General features: G+C 46.3%; 1 protein-coding gene across 2 annotated transcripts in view; it reads left to right on the top strand.

Moving 5' to 3' along the window:
- Positions 1–22,717, top strand: part of ARMC9 (armadillo repeat containing 9) — a 260,953-nt gene that overhangs the window by 42,304 nt on the left and 195,932 nt on the right. For both annotated transcript variants that reach the window (XM_038768825.1, XM_038768738.1), the window contains exon 8: positions 19,152–19,309. In XM_038768825.1, the coding sequence (XP_038624753.1) occupies positions 19,152–19,309 (158 nt within the window). The remainder of the gene's footprint in view (positions 1–19,151; positions 19,310–22,717) is intronic.

The following is a 22,717-nucleotide window of genomic DNA, read 5'->3' as shown; positions in this document are numbered from 1 at the left end:
AGAATGACTGAGTGTTTTTAGGGCAGCAAAAGCTTCATTATGCTATATAAGCAAATGATTGCCCAGTTTCTACTACCAATTCTTATTAGAACAGTGCTTTTTTCTCTCCTTTGGAAAATGTACAACCTTGAGCCGATTTCTGAAACTGAAGAAGAAAGCAAATAGCATGTTAAATTTCAAATTCCCCTCATTTTGTTTGAAGAGCAAAATGCTTTCCGTCGATAAGGTGTCATTAGAGCTATTCCCAAGTATAAAGCTGGTTCAGGTTAAATTCAAGGCAGTAAACTCGACTCTGTGCGGAGCCAGTCTAGTGGCAGGTCAAAAACGTGCCATGGATTCAGCCTGTAGCCTAACAGTGCTAGTGATGCACGTGGTTCTCTATTGTGTCTTTGACAAACCCCAGGTTAAGTAGAAGTTGTGTTTTATTGCTTATTTTGTCTCCAACACCAGGCACATGTGTACAACCGTTCCTTCTTATACCATGTCAAGCCGTATCCAGACAGATGCTTGTTTTCAGGAGATTGTTTCCTGTTTCTTAAGTGGTTCTATCCCAAGTTCATAGGAAAAATGTGTTGTGGCAGAATTTATTGTGTCTAACTCACTAGCTTACTCAAGTAAGGCTCTTTAAATCACTAGTCTTTGGGATAACAATTTAGCAAGGGAGGAATGAAAAGTGTTAGATTATTGGCTTCAAAGCTGTCCATCACCTTGCCCCTTCTTACCTCACCTCCCTTCTCTCCTACATCCCAGCCTGCACACGTTGCTCCTCTGGTACTAACCTTCTCACTGTGCCTCGTTCTCGCTTGTCCCACCGTCAACCCCAGGCCCACGTCCTACCTGTGTCCTGGAATGCCCTCCCTCCTCAAATCCGCCAAACTAGCACACTACCCCCCTTCAAAGCCCTACATGTCCAAGACTGAACTCCTTGTCTTCCCTCCCAAACCTTGTCCTCTCCCTGACTTTCCCATCTCTGTTGACGGCACTACCATCCTTCCCGTCTCACAAGCCCGCAACCTTGGTGTCATCCTCAACTCCGCTCTCTCATTCACCCCTCACATCCAAGCCGTCACCAAAACCTGCCGGTCTCAGCTCCGCAACATTGCCAAGATCCTCCCTTTCCTCTCCATCCATACCGCTACCCTGCTCGTTCAAGCTCTCATCCTATCCCGTCTGGACTACTGCATCAGCCTTCGCTCTGATCTCCCATCCTCGTGTCTCTCCGCACTTCAATCCATGCTTCATGCTGCTGCCCGGATTGTCTGTCCAGAAACGCTCTGGGCATGTTACTCCCCTCCTCAAAAATCTCCAGTGGCTACCAATCAATCTGCGCATCAGGCAGAAACTCCTTCTCCTTCTCCAGCCCAGCCCGCACCCTCTGCTCCTCTGCCACTAATCTCCTCACCGTGCCTCATTCTCACCTGTCCCGCCATTGACCCCCGGCCCACGTCCTCCTCTTGGCCCGGAATGCCCTCCCTCTGCCCATCCGCCAAGCGAGCTCTCTTCCTCCCTTCAAGGCCCTGCTGAGAGCTCACCTCCTCCAGGAGGCCTTCCCACACTGAGCCCCTTCCTTCCTCTCCCCCTTGTCCCCCTCTCCATCCCCCCATCTTACCTCCTTCCCTTCCCCACAGCACATGTATATATGTTTGTACATATTTATTACTCTATTTATTTATTTATTTATTTATTTATTTTACTTGTACATATCTATTCTATTCATTTTATTTTGTTAGCATGTTTGGTTTTGTTCTCTGTCTCCCCCTTCTAGACTGTAAGCCCACTGTTGGGTAGGGACTGTCTCTATATGTTGCCAACTTGGACTTCCCAAGCGCTTAGTACAGTGCTCTGCACACAGTAAGCGCTCAATAAATACGATTGATTGATTGATTGATAAGCAATGGGTAGGAGAAGGGAGAGTCAGGGTGGAGGTACCATAATGAAGTTAGCTTGTGGCAGTAAAGAGGGTGAACAGAGGGCTATACAGTGGGCGAAGAGAACAGAGAAGCAGCGTGGCTCAGTGGAAAAAGCCCGGGCTTTGCAGTCAGAGGTCATTGGTTCAAATTCCGGCTCCGCCAACTGTCAGCTGTGTGACTTTGGGCAAATCACTTCACTTCTCTGGGCCTCAGTTACCTCATCTGTAAAATGGGGATGAAGACTGTGAGCCCCACGTGGGACAACCTGATCACCTTGTAACCTCCCCAGTGCTTAGAACAGTGCTTTGCACATAGTAAGCGCTTAATAAATGCCATCAAAAAAAAAGATATTCCCTGACAGTGCTTTGTGGGCAGGGAGTATGTCCGTTATATTGTTGTGTTGTATTCTCCCAAACCCTCGGTACAGAGGGGCAGCGTGGCTCAATGGAAAGAGCCCGGGCTTGGGAGCCAGAGGTCATGGGTTCTAATCCCGGCTCTGCCACATGTCGGCTGTGTGACCTTGGGCAAGTCACTTCACTTCTCTGAGCCTCAGTTACCGCATCTGTAAAATGGGGATTAAGACTGTGAGCCAAACATGGGACAACCTGATCACCTTGAAGCCCCCCCCCCCCCCCCCAGTGCTTAGAACAGTGCTTGGCACATAGTAAGCGCTTAAGAAATGCCATTATTATTATTATTATTGTTACAGAGCTCTGCACACAGTAAGCCCTCAATAAATATGATGGATTAATTGATTAACTGATTTCCTCTGCCTTGCATTTCATCTCAGTGGCCAGTCTTTGTACTTATTTATCAATCAGTGATATTTATTGAGCACTTACTACAGAAACAGCATGGCTCAGTGGAAAGAGCCCGGGCTTTGGAGTCAGAGGTCATGGGTTCAAATCCCAGCTCCACCAATTGTCAGCTGTGTGACTTTGGGCAAGTCACTTCACTTCTCTGGGCCTCAGTTCCCTCATCTGTAAAATGGGGATAAAGACTGTGAGCCCCCCGTGGGACAACCTGATCACCTTGTAACCTCTCCAGCGCTTAGAACAGTGCTTTGCACATAGTAAACGCTTAACAAATGCCATCATTTTTTTTTAATGTTCTGGACACTGTACTGTATGCTTGGGAGAGTAGAATACAACTTTATTGGTAGACATATTCCCTACCCTCAATGAGCTTATGGTCTGCAGGTAGAGACAAACATTAATATAAATAGTTCATTCATTCAATCACATTTATTGAGCGCTTACTATGTGCAGAGCACTGTACTAAGCACTTGGGAAGTACAAGTTGGCAACATATAGAGATGGTCCCTACCCAACAACGGGCTCACAGTCTAGAAGGGGGAGACAGACAACAAAACAAAACATGTGGGCAGGTGTCAAGTCATCAGAATAAATAGAAATAAAGCTGGACGCACGTCATTAACAAAATAAATAGAATAGTAAATATGGACAAGTAAAATAAAGAGAGTGATAAATCTGTGCAAACATATACAGGTGCTGTGGGGAGGGGAAGGAGGTAGGGCTGGGGGGGATGTGTTTATGTGTTGCCAATTAGTACTTCCCAAGCGCTTAGTACAGTGCTCTGCACATAGTAAGCGCTCAATAAATACGATTGATGATGATGATGATGGGGAAGAGGAGGAAAAAGGGGGGCTGAATCTAGGAAGGCCTCCTGGAGGAGGTGAGCTCTCAGTAGGGCTTTGAAGGGAGGAAGAGAGCAAGCTTGGCGGATGTGCGGAGGGAGGGCATTTATGGATATGTACATAAATGCTGTGGGGCTGAGGGTGAGGCGAAAACCACCACTATATCGAATTAGTCATTTTTTCCTAATTTTGCTGTTACCGGTTGTGTGTTTTTCCACCTGTCCCTCCTACATGCGTACAATTTACGTGTTCTCCATCGGCCCATAAGCACCCTTGAAGGCAGGGACTGTAGCTTTCACTTCATTATACTCCCCCACGTGTCTCTTTAACGGAGTAAAAGCTTAACGTAGTCTCCCATCAGACCAATAAATGGGAACCTTCTTGATGAGTGAATTACAGTCCTGGTGGTTGCACAACACCCCTAGTACTGTCTCATCTCTGTCAGGTATATTTTTGCCGGGGGTCCCGAGTACAACGCAGAGAACCTATTGAAGCCCACCTCTCCTCTTCTCCCACTCCCTTCTGCGCCGCTCTTACTTGCTCCTTCATTCATCCTCCCTCCCATCCCCTCAGTACATATGTAATAATAATAATATAATAATAGTAATAATGGTATTTATTAAGTGCTTACTATGTGCAAAGCACTGTTCTAAGCGCTGGGGGGATACAAGGTGATCAGGTTGTCCCGCGTGGGGCTTACAGTCTTCATCCCCATTTTACAGATGAGGTCACTGAGGCTCTGAGAAGTTAAGTGACTTGCCCAAGGTCACACAGCAGACATATGGTGGAGGCGGGATTCAAGCCCATGACCTCTGACCCCAAAGCCCGTGCTCTTTCCACTGAGCCACGCTGCTTCTCTATGTACACATCTGTACATAGCTGTCATTTATTTATCTATTTATTTACATTGTCTGTCTCCCCCTCTAGACCATGAGCTCGTTGTGGGCAGGATTGTGTCTGTTGTTATATTGTACTCTCCCAAGAGCTTAGTACAGTGCTTTGCATGCGGTAAGTGCTCAATAAATACGATTGAATGGGTGAATGAATATCGATGGGCGATGTGATCCCCGTACACGGTACCGATGCTGTGCTGTAGTTCTGCGATCTTCACCACCCGTCTCGGCTAGCTTATTTTCAGAATTCCCTCTGGACCAATCTGCCTCCTAGAATGGCTTCGGTTGTTCTTTGGCCCAAAAACTTCACCAGTGCATTGCCCCAGCAGTCAATCAGTCAGATTTATTAAGAGCTCACTGTGCGTAGAGCACCGCACTAAGCCCTTGGGAGAGTACAGTATAATAGAGCTGGTAGACACGTTCTCTGCCCATGACAAGCGTACAGTCTAGAGGGGGAGACAGACATTAATATAAATAAGCATATTGGCGTGGCTTAGTAGAGAGAGCACAGGCTTGGGAGTCAGAGGTCGTGAGTTCTAATGCTGGCTCCGCCACGTCAGCTGTGTGACTTTGGGCAAGTCACTTCTCTGGGCCTCAGTTACCTCATCTGTTAAATGGGGATTAATAATAATAATGGTGTTTGTTAAGCACCCCTCTCCAAGGTCACCAACGACCTCCTGCTTGCCAAATCCAACGGCTCCTATTCTATCCTAATCCCCCTCGACCTCTCAGCTGCCTTCGACACTGTGGACCACCCCCTTCTCCTCAACACCCTATCCGACCTTGGCTTCACAGACTCTGTCCTCTCCTGGTTCTCCTCTTATCTCTCCGGCTGTTCATTCTCCATCTCATTTGTGGGCTCCTCCTCCCCCTCCCATCCCCTTACTGTAGGGGTTCCTCAAGGGTCAGTTCTTGGTCCCCTTCTGTTCTCTGTCTACACTCACTCCCTCGGTGAACTCATTCGCTCCCACGGCTTCAACTATCATCTCTACACTGATGACACCCAAATCTATATCTGTGTCTCTGCTCTCTCTCCCTCCCTTCAAGCTCGTGTCTCCTCCGGTCTTCAGGACATCTCCATCCAGATGTCTGCCCACCATCTAAAACTCAATATGTCCAAGACTGAACTCCTTATCTTCCCTCCCAAACCCTGCCCTCTCCCTCACTTTCCTATCACTGTTGACAGCACTACCATCCTTCCCGTCTCACAAGCCCGCAGCCTTGGTGTCATCCTCGACTCCACTCTCCTTCACCCCTCACGTCCAATCTTTCACCAAACCCTGCCAGTCTCACCTCCGCCACATCGCCAAGATCCGCCCTTTTCTCTCCATCCAAACCGCTACCCTGCTGGTTCAATCTTTCATCCTATCCCGACTGGATTACTGCATCAGCCTCCTCTCTGATCTCCCATCCTCCTGTCTCTCCCCACTTCAGTCTATACTTCACGCTGCTGCCCAGATCATCTATGTGCAGAAACGCTCTGGGCATGTTACTCCCCTCCTCAAAAATCTCCAGTGGCTACCAATCAATCTGCGCATCAGGCAGAAACTCCTCACCCTGGGCTTCAAGGCTGTCCATCCCCTGGCCCCCTCCTACCTCACCTCCCTTCTCTCCTTCTCCAGCCCAGCCCGCACCCTCCGCTCCTCTGCCGCTAACCTCCTCACCGTTAGGCCTCGCTCTCACCTGTCCCGCCATCGACCCCCGGCCCACGTCCTCCCCCTGGCCTAGAATGCCCTCCCTCCGCACATCCGCCAAGCTAGCTCTCTTCCTCCCTTCAAAGCCCTACTGAGAGCTCACCTCCTCCAGGAGGCCTTCCCAAGCTGAGCCCCCTCCTTCCTCTCCCCTTCCCCTCCACCCTACCTCCTTCCCCTCCCCACAGCACCTGTATATATGTTTGTACAGATTTATTTTACTGGTACATATTTAGTATTCTATTTATTTTGTTAATGATGTGCATTTAGCTTTAATTCTATTTGCTCTGACGACTTGACACCTGTCCACGTGTTTTGCTTTGTTGTCTGTCTCCCCCTTCTAGACTGTGAGCCCACTGTTGGGTAGGGACTGTCTCTCTATGTTGCCAACTTGTACTTCCCAAGCGCTTAGTACAGTGCTCTGCACACAGTAAGCGCTCGATAAATACGATTGAATGATTGAATGAATGATTGAATGAATGAATGGAGATGGGAGGGTGCAGTGCCTCAATTCAACCACAAGGTGGCAGGGTTGGGGAAGGCGCGTGCTGGGTTGGATTGGGAAACGGGTAAAATTTTCAGAGGCAAAGCTGATTGAGTGTTTGAAAGCCGATGGTTCACACTTTATCATAATAATAATGATGGCATTTATCAAGCGGTTACCATGTGCAAAGCCCTGTTCTAAGCGCTGGGGAGGTTACAAGCTGATCAGGTTGTCCCGCATGGGGCCCACAGTCTTAATCCGCATTTTCCAGATGAGGTAACTGAGGCACAGAGAAGATAAGTGACTTGCCCAAAGTCACACAGCTGCCAGTTGACGGAGCCGGGATCATAATGCCTTTTCTAAAATATAATATGGTTTGTGTTGGATTTTTGGGCCCTTCCCTCCCCAGTTAGAGTGGTAAATCAAATCACGGAGTGACTGTCTTACACATGCTTCCCAAGCAGGGCCTACCTGTTACTCACAATTAAATCGTCTTCATCTTTTCTGTGGGCTGTAGGATTAATTGTTCTAAGTAGATGTCTTTTGGTATTCATTAGCATTTAACCTAATCCAGTTATCTTGTATCTCCCCATCCACTCATTCATTCATTCAATCATATTTATTGAGCGCTTACTGTGTGCCAAGCACTGTACTAAGCACTTGGGAAGTACAAACCGGCAAATTGTAGAGACGGTCCCTACCCAACAACGGGCTCACAGTCACTGCCTGGCACATAATGTCTGTCTGTCTGCCTGTCAACCTACGAATCAAGCAAAGGCTCCTCATTCTCGGCTTCAAGGCTGTCCATCCCCTGGCCCCCTCCTACCTCACCTCCCTTCTCCCGCCCAGCCCGCACCCTCCGCTCCTCTGCCGCCGCTAACCTCCTCACTGGGCCTCATTTTCGCCTGTCCCACCGTCGACCCCCGGCCCACATCCTCCCCCTGGCCTGGAATGCCCTCCCTCCACACATCCGCCAAACTAGCTCTCTTCCTCCCTTCAAAGCCCTAGTGAGAGCTCACCTCCTCCAGGAGGCCTTCCCACACTCAGCCCCCTTTTTCCTCTCCTCCTCCCCATCCTCCCAGCCCTACCTCCTTCCCCACAGCACCTGTATATATGTTTGTACAGATTTATTACTCTATTTATTTTACTTGTACATATTTACTAGTCTGTTTTGTTAATGATGTGCATCTAAGCCTTATTTATTTTGATGACTTGACATCTGTCCACATGTTTTGTTGTCTGTCTCCCCCTTCTAGATTGTGAGCCCGTTGTTGGGTAGGGACTGTCTCTATATGTTGCTGACTTGTACTTCCCAAGCGCTTAGTACAGTGCTCTGCACACAGTAAGTGCTCAATAAATATGATTGAATGAATGAATAATAATAATAATGGTGGTATTTGTTAAGCACCTACTATGTGTCAGGCACTGTACTAAGCCCTGGGGTGGATAGAAGCATATCGGGTTGGACAAAGTCCCTGTCCCACGTCAGGCTCACAATCCCAGTCCTCATGTTATAGATGAGGTAACTGAGGCCCAGAGAAGTAAAGCGACTTGCCCAAGGTCACACAGCAGACAAATGGAGGAGCCGGGGTTAGAACCCTTGATCTTCTGATTCCCAGGCCTGTGCTGTATCCACTACACCATGCTACGTAACAAATACTGCAATTATTATTATTATTATTATTATTGTTTTTCAGTTTACTCCTGGAATCATGTTTTATCCCTTTCTAGTTATGATCAAGCCAGTCATTGCGTGTTTAAGTAGACAACAGTAGCTTGTGTATTTCTATGATTTAATGTTGCACAAATGAGCCTCTCTCATGCTGGGTTGTTTTGCTCCTTATGTTGGCATAAACATTTGTGTTTTTCGGGACCTTCTCTTCTTTAAGGCAGTCTCTCAATATTTTCTCCTGGAAAATTATCTTCAAAATATGCTGGGTCCACACAGAGATCAATCAATCAATCGTATTTATTGAGTGCTTACTGTGTGCAGAGCACTGTACTAAGCGCTTGGGAAGTACAAGTTGGCAACATATAGAGACAGTCCCTACCCAACAGTGGGCTCACAGTCTAAAAGATGGCCCATGGCTGTCTTAGAATTGAAAATATGGCCCCAAGGTGCTGTATAATCCCAAACATGGTATTCCGGCGACAGTTTTAGAAAGTAGATATTATCAGATGGTTAGAATAAAGTGTGTTTTCTGCCCCTCATAGTGCTTCACATTGCATATATATGTGACTTCCATCTTAATCTACATTTTTGGAAAGGAAAGTATATCTCATGCTGAAAAAAAGAGAAGTTCATTAACAAAAGAGGAAAATTATTTGGAAAAATTCCCAAGTGTGTCCAGCATGGATAGCTCCTTTCCTTTAATGATTTATCATATTCTCATGCTGAATCGTACTTTCCAAGCTCTTAGTTCAGAGGTTGCAAGCAGTAAGCACTCAATAAATACAGTTGAATCAATGAATGAATTCTTGAGTGTGTTTAGAAGTTTACTTGAGCTAATGATTCTTCGACTCTAGATGGTAAACTTGTTACGGGCAGGTGACGTGTCTGCTAATTCTGTTTGAATTGTACACTCTCAAGCGCTTACTACAGTGCTCTGCAAATAGCGCTCAATATATACCATTGATTGAAATGCCATTGATTGATTAATAAGTACATGAATTATTTTCTGCTCCAAGTTCAGCTCTTTGTATCGTTGATTAATTTTCCCATTGACTTTCGGGCAGTTCAACTGCATCAGAATCCATAAGATGGTGTGATTACAGTCAGATTCAAAGGCCCAGTCAAAAATATCGCTGATGCAGAATATAATGATTTATGACAAATGGTTCTCAGAGGGCTTTCTTGAAGTATCAGTGTGTTTATGGAATAAATTCCCTTTTGTGTAGGGTATAGCCTTTGTATCCATGGTTTTCTAGTTCTATTTAGAGAGATTTTAAAAGGCTCAGTTCCAGTTCCTGGGGTCAGTGATCTACTCTTTGTGCTCTTTCCCATGACAGCAGAGCTCGTTTCATAGCATTTAGAAATACCAACTGAATAAGGAAATATGATGTGCAGTATTTCAGTTAAGAAATATGTGCTTTGCGCTATGAAAGTTGCTTGTATTTCAGGCGGTGAAAAAATGACCCCACAATTTTTTTTATGATAATGATGTAGATGCTACTTTATCAAAGCATAAAATTGGGACATCTTTCATTTTGCCAAATGTAGATGTGGTGGCAGGCTTTCCTTTGGTCCAGGATTTCTGTCGCTTGTAGTACTAGAGAAGCAGCATCGCCCAGTGGATAGAGCACGGGTTTGGATGTCAGAAGGCCTACTGAGGAGTAATTTTTAGCCCTAAAGTCCTCTCCACCAAGATCCCGAGTCCTAAAGTGCTCAGTACATCATCATCATCATCATCAATCGTATTTATTGAGCGCTTACTATGTGCAGAGCACTGTACTAAGCGCTTGGGAAGTACAAATTGGCAACATATAGAGACAGTCCCTACCCAACAGTGGGCTCACAGTCTAGAAGGGGGAGACAGAGAACAAAACCAAACATACTAACAAAATAAAATAAATAGAATAGATATGTACAAGTAAAATAAATAGAGTAATAAATATGCACAATCATATATACATATATACAGGTGCTGTGGGGAAGGGAAGGAGGTAAGATGGGGGGATGGAGAGGGGGACGAGGGGGAGAGGACGGAAGGGGCTCAGTCTGGGAAGGCCTCCTGGAGGAGGTGAGCTCTCAGCAGGGCCTTGAGAGTACAGCGTTTCACACATAATAAGCACTCGATAAATACCATTGATTGATTGATTAAAGCCCTCTTCTTGAAAATTCCTACCCCAGAAGCTTCTCTCCTCAGGGAAGAAAGTTTACATGCAAAGAGTCTGGTGGACTTTTGAGGAAAGAGCCAGAAAAGGTTTTCCAAAGGAGAGATTGGGGAAAAAAAAAAAGACTTTTTTATCAAGGATTTTCAGAGATGATAATACCCATAGGGATTACTCATAATAATAATAATAATAATAATAATAATGGCATTTATTAAGCGCTTACTATGTGCAAAGCACTGTTCTAAATGCTGGGGAGGTTACAAGGTGATCAGGTTGTCCCACGTGGGGCTCACAGTCTCAATCCCCATTTTACAGATGAGGTAACTGAGGCCCAGAGAAGTTAAGTGACTTGCCCAAATAATGACTTGCTTCAGTTCCTCATCACATTAGAGAAGTAGCGTGGCTCAGTGGAAAGAGCATGCACTTGGGAGTCAGAGGTCACGGGTTCTAATCCTGGCCCCCCCACCACCACTTCTCAGCTGGGTGACGTTAGGCAAGTCACTTCACTTCTCTGTGCTTCAGTTCCCTCATCTGTGAAATGGGGATTAAGACTGTGAGCCCCATGTGGGACAACTTGATTACCTTGTATCCACCCCAGGGCATAGAACAGTGCTTGGCACATCGTAAACGCTTAACAAATACCATCATTATTATTATTATAATCCAACTCAAAGCCAGGGTGAGCCAATGAAGTATTTCATTTGTTTTCAGTAGGCCCTGAAGAGCAATTTTTTAAAAAAAATCTTGGATTTACAACACATTTGAGGCGCTGCCAGTCTTGCCTTCAACATCAATTTATTTCTCCCCAAAAAGTGTGTTGTTTTTTTTTTTGCTTGCATGTAGCCTTAGTGTTTAATTCAGAGGACCACGGTTCTAATCCTGGTTCCGCCACTTATCTGCTGGGTGACCTTGGGCAAATCCCTCAACTCCTCTGTGTCTCAGTTACCTCATTTGTAAAATAGGGATTGAGATTGAGATAGAGAAGCAGCATGGCTCAGCGGAAAGAGCCCGGGCTTTGGAGTCAGAGGTCATGGGTTTGAATCCCAACTCCACCACAAGTCTGCTGTGTGACCTTGGGCAAGTCACTTCACTTCTCTGAGCCTCAGTTCCCTCGTCTGTAAAAATGGGGGTTAAGACTGTGAGCCCCACGTGGGACAACTTGATCACCTTGTATCCCCCCCAGCGCTTACAACAGTGCTTTGCACATAGTAAGCGCTTAACAAATGCCATCATTATTATTATTGTGAGCCCCACATGGGACAGTGGACTGTGTCCAACCTGATCGGATTGATTGTGTCCATCCTGTGTCCAACCCCTTAGATTGCATTAATTTCGGTCTCTCCCTCTAGACTGTAAACTCATCGCGGACAGGAACATGTCTAACAACTCCGTTATACACCTTGTCTCCTCCCCAGCGCTTAGAACAGTGCTTTGCACATAGTGAGCGCTTAACAAATGCCATCATCATTATTATTATTATTATTACCCACCCTCGATGACCAAATAGACGTTCTCAAAACCACCCACTCTAATGAACCCAACTCTCTCGCTCCCCTAACCCTTCATCACTCGTTCCCCTTTCCATCCCCCCATCTTACCTCCTTCCCTTCCCCACAGCACCTGTATATATGTATAGATCTTTGTACATATTTATTACTCTTTTATTTATTTATTTTACTTCTACATATCTATTCTATTTTATTTTGTTAGTATGTTTGGCTTTGTTCTCTGTCTCCCCCTTTTAGACTGCGAGCCCACTGTTGGGTAGGGACTGTCTCTATATGTTGCCAACTTGTACTTCCCAAGCGCTTAGTACAGTGCTCTGCACAAAGTAAGCGCTCAATAAATACGATTGATTGATTGATAGTACTTTGCAAAGCTCTTAGTGCTCTACACACAGGAAGCTACAGTAAATACAGTTGATTGAGTGATGCTTCCTAATGTCTACTACCATGCCTGGCACGTAGTTAGCACTTAAATAACGAATCAAACAAAATTTTAGAGTCGACAGAACGATACTGAACAGCAGTTGCTCTCCCCGTCTTCAAAGCCCCACTAAAATCACATCTCTCCTCTCCCTATTCTGTTTTTTCTCCCCACCGCGTCACCTATGCGTTTGACTCTGTGCCCCCCTAAGCACCAATGAACCCCACCTCTGCCCAAGCACCCGTGGGAGTAGATGAGCTCCGCAAGGGGCAATGAAACATGTAGAGATGGGGACCAAGAAAAGAGCCCTGGGGGGCACCCCCAGTCATGGGATTAGGGGTTGGAAAGGAGTTAGCCACGGAGGAATAAGGAAAACCAGGAAAAAATCTGAAACCAAGATTGGTTAGGGTTCATAGAAGGAAGGAGAGTCCGTTGTGATGGAGAGATCAAGGTATGTTAGGATAGAGTAGAGCCCACTGTTGGGTAAGGACCATCTCTATATTTCCCAAGCGCTTAGTACAGTGCTCTGCACACAGTAAGCACTCAATAAAGACGATTGAATGAATGAATGAATGGATGAATAGAGTAAAATCCGTTCATGTCGGGGGAGGAGGAGGTCACTGGGAGCCGGTTGTTGGGTAAGGACTGTCTCTATATGTTGCCAGCTTATACTTCCCAAGCGCTTAGTACGGTTCCCTGCACACGGTAAGCGCTCAATAAATACAATTGAATGACTGGTTGATTTTGGGGAGAGGGAAACCAGATTATAGGCAGTCAAAAAGGGAGTTACGGAATTAATAATGGTATTTGTTAAGCGCTTACTGTGTGCCAGGCACTGTTCTAAGCCCTGGGGTGGATGCAAGGTAATCAGGTTGTCCCACGTGGGGCTCACAGTCATAATCCCCATTTTCCAGATGAGGGAACTGCGGCACAGAGAAGTTAAGTGACTTGCCCAGAGTCACCCAGCAGACAAGTGGCGGAGCCTGGACTAGAAGCCACGACCTCTGACTCCCAAGGCCGGGCTCTTGCCACTGAGCCACGCTGCTTGAAAGGGAGGCAGTGGAAGCAGTGGAGGTATATAATGCTTCCAAAGAAATAACCCTTCCAAAGAATTTGGTCAAGAATGGGAAGAAGGCAAGGGGGTGATAATCAATCAATCAATCGTATTTATTGAGCGCTTACTGTGTGCAGAGCACTGTACTAAGCACTTGGGAAGTAGAAGTCACCTGTATATATGTATATATGTTTGTACATATTTATTACTCTATTTATTTATTTATTTTACTGGTACATATCTATTCTATTTATTTTATTTTGTTAGTATGTTTGGTTTTGTTCTCTGTCTCCCCCTTTTAGACTGTGAGCCCACTGTTGGGTAGGGACTGTCTCTATATGTTGCCAACTTGTACTTCCCAAGTGCTTAGTACAGTGCTCTGCACACAGTAAGCGCTCAATAAATATGATTGATTGATTGATAACAGGAGAGTTCAGTGGGATCAGGAGGAGGCACTTTTAGTTTGTGGGAGACATGAGCGTTTTTGAAGACAAAAGCTTAAGGAGCCACCAGCTGAAGACGATGATCAGGGAAGGAAGAAAAATGGGAACAGGTATTTTTAGAAGACATGAGAGAAATTGCTGGGAAAAGCACAGGTAGAGGGGAAAGATTTTAAAAGCAGATGGGAGATCTCTGGAGTGGTGGCTGGGGGGGATTCATTCATTCATTGTCATTTATTGAGCGCTTACTGTGTGCAGAGCACTGGACTAAGCGCTCGGGAAGTACAAGTCGGCAACATATAGAGACGGTCCCTGCCCAACAACGGGCTTACAGTCTAGAAGGGGGAGGCAGACAACAAAACAAAACATGTAGACAGGTGTCAAAACCGTTAGACTAAATAGAATTATAGCTACATGTACATCATTAATAAAATAAATAGAGTAGTAAATATGTACAAGTAGAATAGAGTAATAAATCTGTACAAATATATACAGGTGCTTTGGGGAGGGGAAGGAGGTAGGGCCCCGGGGGCGATGGGGAGGAGGAGAGAGTGACTGTCATGAGAAGCCGCATGGCTCATTGGAAAGAGCACGGGCTTTGGAGTCAGAGGTCATGAGTTCGAATGCCGGCTCCGCCACATGTCTGCTGTGTGACCTTGGGCAAGTCACTTAACTTCTCTGAGCCTCAGTTCTCTCATCTGTAAAATGGGGATTAAGGCTGTGAGTCCCAAGTGGGACAACTTGATCACTTTGTATCCCCCCCAGTGCTTAGAACAGTGCTCTGCACATAGTAAGCACTTAACAAATGCCCTTATTGTTATTATTATTATTATTATAATTAAGGTATTTGTTAAGCGTTCCTATGTATTAAGTGCTGGCATAGATACAAGATACTCAGCAGTCCCTGTCCCAAATGGGGTGCACTGTCTAAATCGGAGGGGAAGAGGGTATCATCCCCATTTTACAGATGAGGGAACCGAGGCACAGAGAACTGAGGCACAAGTGGCAAGTGGTGGAGCCAGGATTAGAACCCAGGTCTTCTGACCCCCCCCAGGCCTGTGTTCTACCCATTAGGCAGCGCTGCTTTCCCTAAGCAGCGTAGAGCAGGATTGTTGGGGAGGTGAGTGGGGAATGTGGGGAAGCCTGCTCAGTCAAACCATCAAACGATTGTGTTTATTGAGTGCTTGGTGTGTGCACAACACTGTGCTAAGTGCTTGGGAGAGTACAACACAACAAAAGAACAGACACATTCCTGCCCTCAGCGGGCTCCTAATGATTTCAGCTGCTTCAGAGAAGCAGTGTGGCTCAGTGGAAAGAGCATGGGCTTTGGAGTCAGAGGTCATGGGTTCAAGTCCTGCCTCTGCCAATTGCCAGCTGTGTGACTTTGGGCAAGTCACTTCACATCTCTGGGCCTCAGTTCCCTCATCTGTAAAACGGGGATTAAGACTGTGAGCCCCCCCGGGGGGGACAACCTGATCACCTTGTAACCTCCCCAGCGCTTAGAACAGTGCTTTGCACATAGTAAGCGCTTAATAAATGCCTTTATCATCATTATCATCATTTCAGATGTGTGGCTCTGCCACGTGTCTGCTGTGTGACCTTGGGCAAGTCACTTTACTTCCCTGGGCCTCAGTTACCTCATCTGTAAAATGGGGATTAAGACTGTGAGCCCCCCGGGGGACAACCTGATCACCTTGTAACCTCCCCAGCACTTAGAACAGTGCTTTGCACATAGTAAGCGTTTAATAAATGCCATTGTCATCATCATTTCAGATGTGTGGCTCTGCCACATGTCTGCTGTGTGACCTTGGGCAAGTCACGTCACTTCTCTGGGCTTCAGTTACCTCATCTGGAAAATGGGGATCTAGACTGTGAGCCCACTGTTGGGTAGGGACCATCTCTATATGTTGCCAATTTGTACTTCCCAAGCGCTAAGTACAGTGCTCTGCACGCAGTAAGCGCTCAATAAATATGATTGAATGAATGAATGAATGACCAGGACTGCGTCCAACCTGTTGAACTTGTATCTACCCCAGTGCTCAGAGTAGTGCTTGGCATAAAGTAAGCGCTTAACAAGTACCATTATTATTAGTATTCAGCGAGGTTATCAGGAGTAAGAGAAAGGGAAGAGGGGTGTGAAAAGTCTGGAATAAATGGTGAGGGCATTGGGTTTGGGCGTCAGTGTGGAAGGAGAAGTAACAGTGTAGTGTCATAACAAGTGAGAGTGAACTGGAAGTGGTAGAAGTTGGTTTGGTGCCTGCATTTCCAGCTTCAGCCCTCTGTATCACCCCTCCTGCCTCCCCTCCCTTCTGTCCTTCTCCAGCCCAGCCCGCACCCTCCGCTCCTCTGCCGCCGCTCACCTCCTCACCGGGCCTCATTCTCTCGCCTGTCCCTCCATCGACCCCCGGCCCACGTCATCCCCCGGGCCCGGAATGCCCTCCCTCTGCCCATCTAGAGAAGCAGCGTGGCTCAGTGGGAAAGAGCCCGGGCTTTGGAGTCAGAGATCATGGGTTCAAATCCCGGCTCCTCCACTTGTCAGCTGTGTGACTTCGGGCAAGTCACTTCACTTCTCTGGGCCTCAGTTCCCTCATCTGTAACATGGGGATGAAGACTGTGAGCCCCACGTGGGACAACCTCATCACTTTGTATCCCCGCAGCACTTAGAACAGTGCTTTGCACATAGTAAGCGCTTAATAAATGCCATCATCATCATCATCATCCGCCAAGCTAGCTCTCTTCCTCCCTTCAAGGCCCTACTGTAGAGCTCACCTCCTCCAGGAGGCCTTCCCAGACTGAGCCCCTTCCTTCCTCTCCCCCTCGCCCCCCTCTCCATCCTCCCCATCTTACCTCCTTCCCTTCCCCACAGCACCTGTATATATGTATAGATGTTTGTACAGATTTATTACTCTATTTATTTATTTTACTTGTACATATCTATTCTATTTATTTTATTTTGTTAGTATGTTTGGTTTTGTTCTCTGTCTCCCCCTTCTAGACTGTGAGCCCACTGTTAGGTAGGGACCGTCTCTGTATGTTGCCAACTTGTAGTTCCCAAGCGCTTATTCCAGTGCTCTGCACACAGTAAGTGCTCAATAAATACGATTGATTGATTGATTGATTGAGTGGAGGTGATCCAGGCCTGGGGCTACTAGCTCAAGATCAGTAATGGAAAGGTGGGTCAAGGGAATTCAGCTCAGTGACTCAACTCTGGCAGAAAATGACTCAAAAAACCACTTCAAAGCCTTAGGCAAAGCACATCTCCTCCAAGAGGCCTTCCCTGACTAAGCCCTCCTCCTTTCCCCTTCTCCCACTCCCTTCTGTGTTACCCTGACTCTTTGGAGTCAGAGGCCGTGGGTTCAAATCCCAGCTCCACCACTTGTCAGCTGTGTGACTTTGGGCAAGTCACTTCACTTCTCTGGGCCTCAGTTCCCTCATCTGTAAAATGGGGATGAAGACTGTGAGCCCCTTGTGGGACAACCTGATTACCTTGTATCTACCCCAGCACTTAGAACAGTGCTTTGCACATAGTAAGCTCTTAACAAATACCAACATTAATTAATTAATCCCCCATTCCACCCCCACAGAATTTATGTCCATAGCAGTAATTTATTTTTTTTATATTGTCTGTCTCCCCTTCTAGACCGTACGCTCATTGCAGGCAGGGAATGTGTCTGTTATTATATTGTACTCTTCCAAGCACTTAGTACAGTGCCCTGCAGGCAGTAAGTGCTGGCTTAGTGGAAAGAGCCTGGGCTTGGGAGTCAGAGGTCGTGAGTTCTAATCCCGGCTCCGCCACTTGCCAGCTGTGTGACCTTGGACAAGTCACTTAACTTCCCTGTGCCTCAGTTCCCTCATCTGTGAAATGGGGGTGGAGACTGTGAGCCCCACGTGGGACAAACTGATTACTTTGTATGTACCCCAGTGCTTAGAACAGTGTTTGGCATCTAGTAAGCGCTTAACAAATACCGACATTATTATTCATTCATTTCATTCAGTCATTCAATTGTATTTATTGAGCACTTACTGTGTGCAGAGCACTGTACTGAGTGCTTGGCAAGTACAAGTCGGCAACATATAGAGACGGTCCTTCCCCAACAACAGGCTCACAGTCTAGAAGGGGGAGACAGACAACAAAACGAAACATGTAGACAGGTGTCAAAATTGTCAGAACAAATAGAATTAAAGCTAGATGCACATCATTAACAAAATAAATAGAATAGTAATAATAATAATAATAATGGCATTTATTAAGCACTTACTATCATCATCATCAATTGAATTTATTGAGTGCTTACTGTGTGCAGAGCACTGTACTAAGCGCTTGGGAAGTACAAGTTGGCAACACATAGAGACAGTCCCTACCCAACAGTGGGCTCACAGTCTAAAAGGGGGAATGTGCAAAGCACTGTTCTAAGCACCGGGGAGGTTACAAGGTCATCAGGTTGTCCCACGGGGAGCTCACAGTCTTAATCCCCATTTTACAGATGAGGGAACTGAGGCCCAGAGAAGTGAAGTGACTTGCCCAAAGTCCCACAGCTGACGATTGGCGGAGCCGGGATGGGGAGGAGGGGGAGAGCCAACTTGTACTTCCCAAGCGCTTAGTACAGTGCTCTGCACACAGCAAGCGCTCAACAAATACGATTGAATGAATGAATGAATGAGAGGAAGAAGGGAGCTCAGTGTGGGAAGGCCTCCTGGAGGAGGTGAGCTCTCCGAGGGGCCTTTTTCCACTGAGCCATGTGCTCTACACACAATCAGCGCTCAATAAATACGATGGAATAAATGCATGAATGAATTCGTCCGCCTCCTCCTCCCCACCAGCGCCGGGTGGGACGTGTGCAGCGCGCGTGTACAAGTAAAATAAATAGAGTAATAAATCTGTACAAATATATACACAAGTGCTGTGGGGAGGGGACGGAGGTAGGGCGGGGGGATGGGGAGGAGGAGAGGAAAAGGGGGCTTATTATTATTAATAATATTATTATTATTAATAAATAAGGTTGACTCAGTGGAGAGGGCGGTGTTGAGATAAAGTTTTTAGACTGGGAGCCCACTGTTGGGTAGGGACTGTCTCTATATGTTGCCAATTTGTACTTCCCAAGCGCTTCGTACAGTGCTCTGCACATAGTAAGCGCTCAATAAATACGATCGATGATGATGATGATAAAGTTCGAGGAAGTGTAACTTCGTTGTTTTCACTTTCCTCCCAAATCGAGTAAGTTGTCATCTTTTTTTTTTTTTTTTTACGTAAATCCTCTCTAGAAATGCTGCAGCAGCTCCACCAGCAGCTGGTCGAAGCCGATCAGAGGACCATGACCCACCTGAGAGAGTTCAACAAAATCCAGACGGATTACCGGAATCTCATCGTAGTCACTGCCGAGCTGGTCGATTCCCTAGAAGCCACCGTTACCGGCAAGGTGGTAAGTGGAAACCCAAAGCGCTTGGGATTCTGTTTCAAGAGGAACAGCCGGTTAAGGAAGCACCCATCTACTGTTGAACATGTACATTTTTGAACACATAACTTTTAATACGTCCCAAAGCATGGTGGAAAAACAAAGGTTGTTTTGTTGCTGCAGAAAATACGGAAAACAGCTTAATGGTATTTGTTAAAGGCTTACTCTGTGTCAAATAATAATAATAATAATAATGAGGCTGTCCATCCCCTCGCCCCCTCCTACCTCACCTCCCTTCTCTCCTTCTCCAGCCCAGCCCGCACCCTCCGCTCCTCTGCCGCTAATCTCCTCACCGTACCTCGTTCTCGCCTGTCCCGCCATCGACCCCTGGCCCACATCATCCCCCGGGCCTGGAATGCCCCCAATCCCTCTGCCCATCCGCCAAGCTAGCTCTCTTCCTTCCTTCAAGGCCCTGCTGAGGGCTCACCTCCTCCAGGAGGCCTTCCCAGACTGAGCCCCTTCCTTCCTCTCCCCATCATCCCCCTCTCCATCCCCCCATCTTACCTCCTTCCCTTCCCCACAGCACCTGTATATATGTATATATGTTTGTACATATTTATTACTCTATTTATTTATTTTACTTGTACATATCTATTCTGTTTATTTTATTTTGTTAGTATGTTTGGTTTTGTTCTCTGTCTCCCCCTTTTAGACCGTGAGCCCACTGTTGGGTAGGGACTGTCTCTATATGTTGCCAATTTGTACTTCCCAAGCGCTTAGTACAGTGCTCTGCACATAGTAAGCGCTCAATAAATACGATTGATAATGATGATGATGATGATGATAATTGTGGTATTTAAGCACTAACTACGTGCTAAGTAGAAGCAGCGTGGCTCAGTGGAAAGAGCACGGGCTTTGAAGTCAGAGGTCAATCAATCAGTCAATCAGTCGTATTTATTGAGCGCTTACTGTGTGCAGAGCACTGTACGAAGCGCTTGGGAAGTACAGGTTGGCAACATAAGGTCATGGGTTCAAATCGCGGCTCTGCCAATTGTCAGCCGTGTGACTTTGGGCAAGTCACTTAACTTCTCTGGGCCTCAGTTACCTCATCTTTTACCTCAAATTTTACCTAAAATTGAATCATTTTACCACTTTTAGACTGTGAGCCCACTGTTGGGTAGGGACTGTCTCTATATGTTGCCAACTTGTACTTCCCAAGCGCTTAGTACAGTGCTCTGCACACAGTAAGCGCTCAATAAATATGATTGATTGATAGATTGATTGATCTGTAAAATGGGGATTAAGACTGTGAGCCCCACGAGGGACAACCTGATCACCCTGTAACCTCCCCAGCGCTTAGAACAGGGCTTTGCTTAAGCAAGTATTAAGTGTAAGCGCTTAATAAATGCCATTATTATTATTATTATGTATGAACTAAGCGCCGGGGTGGATACAAGCAAATTGGGTTGGACACAGTCCCTGTCCCATGCGGGGCTCACAGTCATAATCACCATTTTACAGATGAGGAACTGATGATGATGATAATGGCATTTATTGAGCGCTTACTATGTGCAAATCACTGTTCTAAGCACTGGGGAGGTTACAGGGTGAGCAGGTTGTCCCCCGGGGGGCTCACAGTCTTAATCCCCATTTTACAGATGAGGGAACAACTGAGGTACTGAGAAGTGAAGTGACTTGCTCGGGGTCACCAAGCAGACACGTGGCAGAGCTGGGATTGGAAGCCATGCTGTTCTGATGCCCAGGCCCATGATCTATCCAGTACACCATGCTGCTGTTCAAAGCGCTGGGGTAGATACAAGTTTATCAGATCAGACACAGTCAATCAATCAATCAATCGTATTTGAGTGCTTACTGTGTGCAGAGCACTGTACTAAGCGCTTGGGAAGTACAAGTTGGCAACATATAGAGACAGTCCCTACCCAACAGTGGGCAATCCCTTTCCCACATGAGGCTCACGGTCTATGAACGTGGGGGAAGAACATGGTATTGAATTGCAATTTTATGGTTGAGGAACCTGAGGCACAGAGAAGTTGAGGTCCTCTGACTTTCAGTCCAGTGCTCTTTCCATTAGGCCACACTACTTCCTACTGTCACTTTTAGACTGTGAGCCCACTTCTTAGACTGTGAGCCCACTATTGGGTAGGGACTGTCTCTATATGTTGCCAACTTGTACTTCCCAAGCGCTTAGTACAGTGCTCTGCACACAGTAAGCGCTCAATAAATACGATTGATGATTGCTGATGATGTCAAAAGGACACAGTGGTAGGTAACCTAAGAGACTAGGGAAGCCTCTTTTCTCTTTGACTCCCGCTTCTCCCCCCATGATCTAAGATGCTGAAATGTGTTGAACTGGCTCTTTATGGCAGGATGTGATGGATGGAAGTGCCCGCAAAAGGAATTCTGTGAAGGCAAGGAGAAAAGAGAGGTCGTAAAGTCTCAAAGGAAAAAGACGGGCCTAAAATTAAACTGCAAACAACCAGAGCACTTTTGGTCATATTCCCCAGAGTTTGTCGAGGTAGCCAGGGGCTCCCGAGGCTTCTCAGGATTCCCGGGCAGTCCTGCCCTGAGAATGCCATTTTGCTGATGATCCTCCAAGCATGCCACGTTATTGTTTGGCCTTTGTACCTCGAAGACCCAAGGGATCAATAACTGAAAGTTGAAATCTCTTGTTTGCAGATGCTCTAATCTTTCCTTTCTTTCTATCATATTTATTGAGCACTTACTGTGTGCAAAGCACCGTACTAAGTGCTTGGAAAGTACAATTCAGCAACAAGTAGAGAAAATTCCTGCTCAAAACGGGCTCACAGTCTAGAAGTGAGGAGACAGGCAACAAAACAAGTAAACAGCCATCAGAAGCATCAGTCTAAATAGAATTATAGATATATGCTCATCATTAAGTGTTGCCAACTTGTACTTCCCAAGCGCTTAGTACAGTGCTCTGCACACAGTAAGCGCTCAATAAATATGATTGATGATTAATATAAATAAATAGAATTATAAATATGTACATATATACACAAGTGCTGTGGAGGCCGGTAGAGCAAAGGGAACGAGTTGGGGTGATGGGGAGGGAAGGAGGAGCAGAGGAAAAGGGGAGGCTTAATCTGGGAAGGTGAGCCTTTAGTAGGGCTTTGAAGGGGGGAAGTGTGATCACTTGCTACTCATTTTAGATCAAGTTGTTAATTAGTACTGCTGCAGCATTTTTAAAACATTTCACCCATCCAGCATGGTGTAGTGGATAGAGCGTGGGCCTGGGAATCAGGAGGGCATAAGTTCTGAACTCAGCTCCACCACTTGTCTGCCCGCAACCTTGGTGTCATCCTCGACTCTGCTCTCTCATTCAGCCCACCCATCCAATCCGTCACCAAAACCTGCCGGTCTCACCTCCACAACATCGCCAAGATCCGCCCTTTC

The sequence above is a fragment of the Tachyglossus aculeatus genome, chromosome 1 (genome assembly GCF_015852505.1).
Source record: "Tachyglossus aculeatus isolate mTacAcu1 chromosome 1, mTacAcu1.pri, whole genome shotgun sequence".
NCBI lineage: Eukaryota > Metazoa > Chordata > Mammalia > Monotremata > Tachyglossidae > Tachyglossus > Tachyglossus aculeatus.
This window is presented reverse-complemented; position numbering and strand designations above follow the sequence as displayed.